The following is a 2,611-nucleotide window of genomic DNA, read 5'->3' on the forward strand; positions in this document are numbered from 1 at the left end:
CCCGGGTCAGAAAAGAGCCGGTCAAGATACAAAAAACTATACAAATAAATACAGAAGTGGACAATTCGGAGATTGAGAAGGAAAAAAGCATCAGTCATCAAATAGATGTTCTCATTAAAGAAAGGAGGGAACTGTGAGAGAAAAGGCAAAAAAGGGAAGGAAGCTACGCTTCAGTAACAGCGTCAAAGTCGGGAAACAATAATCCGAAAATAATCTCTAACGTAATAATAGCTCCCCCCTCTGTGACACTGAGGGATGGTGAGGCAAGTATATCAATATTAGATACTCCTAATGCAACAGAGGAAGAATGACAAGTAGCTAAAGGCGGACGGAATACATTTAAGGACAAAGATAAAAATAGAGCTGAAACTAGGATTATAACTAACGGTACAAGTAGGAACGCCGATGAAAACAAGGACGACAAAAACAACGCAATAATAACAATAGGCAAGAAGAGAGCAACAAGAAAGGCTCCCAAACCGGAAGCGATTACTATTACCTCGGGAGGGGCAATTGAATCCTCATACGCAGCTGTGCTAAAAAAAGGCAAGAGAGAAGATCAACCTAGATGAAATAGGAATAAAAGCGCCAAAAATAAGAAAAGCCCTTAATGGAGGATTACTGATAGAGATTACCGGAGAACACAGTAAAGACAAGCGGATGTACTTGCGAGAGAATTGAGAGAGGTGTTGAAGGACGAAGCGGTGGTTGCTCGCTCTATGAAGAAAGGAAAGCTAAAAATTATGGGTTTGGACGACTCTGTGACCCAGAGTGAAATAGCTGAGACGTTAGCGCTTAATGGAGAATGCGATTACAATGATATCAAAGTCAGTAAAATAAGACAAATGAGATCGGGACTAGGGATCACATGGGTAGTACTACATAGCAGCGGCCATTAAGTTAGTAGAAATGAACAGGTTACGGATGGGATGGTCCATAGTAAGAGTGGAAATGCTGGGAGCAAGACCGATGCAGTGCTATAAGTGCTGAGAATACGGGCACATCCGCCACGCATGTAGGAGCAACATCGACAGAGGGGGAACTTGCTACAAATGCAGCAAAAGTGGTCATCTGGCGCGAGATTGTGAAAACTGCTTATGTTGTATTCTTTATAAAGAAAAGGGTAAAAGGGATAACCATAGGTTAGGTGGACTCTACTGTAGTCAGGGAAACAACATGAACATGACAAACAAGAAGCTGGATCGGGGGCCAGAACTAAACAAAACACAAAATGTTTAAATGTCTCAAAGTGAACTTAAATAGGAGTAATGCGGAGCAGGACTTACTCATGCAGACTATGGTTGAACAGATCGCAATAGGAGTGGTGTTGGAACCAAACCATGTGCCACAATCCCCTTATTGGTTGTGCGACAGGACTGATCTAGCAGTCATCACGTGAAATGATATTTGGGGTATGCGTCCTATTACATAAAGGAAAAGGTATGGTGGCTGCTCAGGCCGAAATGTGGTCATAATATCAATATACCTATCCCCGAACCTGAGACTACGAGAATACGCGGAAGCAATAGAAGAGCTATCGGATCTCGTTAAAACTTACCATAGAAAATCTATCATAGTAGCCGAGGATTTTAATGCCCGAATTCGCTTATGGAGATGTAATACGGAGTCCAGAAGTCGCTTCTGGCCCATACTTATGGGAAACAATGTCAGCATTGGAAATGAGGTTAATAAATGACTTTCAGACCTATACATGCATACGTCCCCAAAGTACGTCAACGGTGGACTTGACATGGATCACTCCAGATCTGAGAGAAAGAGTAATAGATTAAATAGTACATACAAGGAATTTAGAATCAATGTCCGACCACCTATATATACAATTCACGGTATATCCATATAGACTTAATAACTACAACGTCTGGAAAAGTGCCCAAAACAACCCTAGATGGACAATGCATAAATTTGATGAAGATAAATTTAAAGCAGCAATTACACTAGGCTTGTGGAATCCTGGAGTAAACGCTGACTCCACTTGAAGAAGCAGTGAATATAATGGGGAAAATAATGACAAACGCCTACGATATAGCGGCCCCCATAATTGGAAACAAAAATAGAAGAAAAGATGTCTATTGGTGGAAACCGGAATTAGCGAATCTAAGGGACAGATGTAACAAAGCTAGAAGATAATTGATACGGTTAAAAATATATAATCGTGATGAAGAAAGGATTAAAAGAGCCTGGATTGCATACAAGAAAGCTAAAGCAAAATTTAGATGGGAAATTAAAAAAGCTAAGAATAGAGCGTGGGAGGAGTTTCTCGAGGACCTTGATAGAGACCCGTGGAGAAAACTCTATAAGGTAATATTAGGTAAGATGAGGAGAGGGAACCCCCTCACTACATAATAGGTACATCAACATAGGATCTACAACAGATGCCTAAAAGAAGGTATCTTCCCTGTAGAATGGAAAGTTGGTAACTTAATGTCCCGATTACAGAGACCATGACAACAGATACCTTGAACCGAGTCTTGGATGAACTATTTCCCGGAACCCCCTCACTACATAATACGGTGGAACCTATGGACACACAGTGGACAGAAGAGTTAGAAGTAGAGGCTTCGGACATCGAAAAGGCACTAAAAAGCAAAAA

At 41.1% G+C, this 2,611-nt stretch overlaps 1 protein-coding gene across 1 annotated transcript in view; it reads right to left on the reverse strand.

The window, feature by feature from the left end:
- Nucleotides 1-1,342, reverse strand: part of LOC116846830 — a 5,743-nt gene extending 4,401 nt beyond the window's left edge. The window contains exon 1 of the mRNA XM_032821166.1: nucleotides 1,287-1,342. Coding sequence (XP_032677057.1) covers nucleotides 1,287-1,342 — 56 coding nt within the window. The remainder of the gene's footprint in view (nucleotides 1-1,286) is intronic.
- Nucleotides 1,343-2,611: the final 1,269 nt, after the last annotated feature.

The sequence above is a fragment of the Odontomachus brunneus genome, unplaced genomic scaffold, assembly GCF_010583005.1.
Source record: "Odontomachus brunneus isolate Ranch 3 - 2012 unplaced genomic scaffold, Obru_v1 Obru_scaffold_070, whole genome shotgun sequence".
NCBI classification, from domain to species: domain Eukaryota; kingdom Metazoa; phylum Arthropoda; class Insecta; order Hymenoptera; family Formicidae; genus Odontomachus; species Odontomachus brunneus.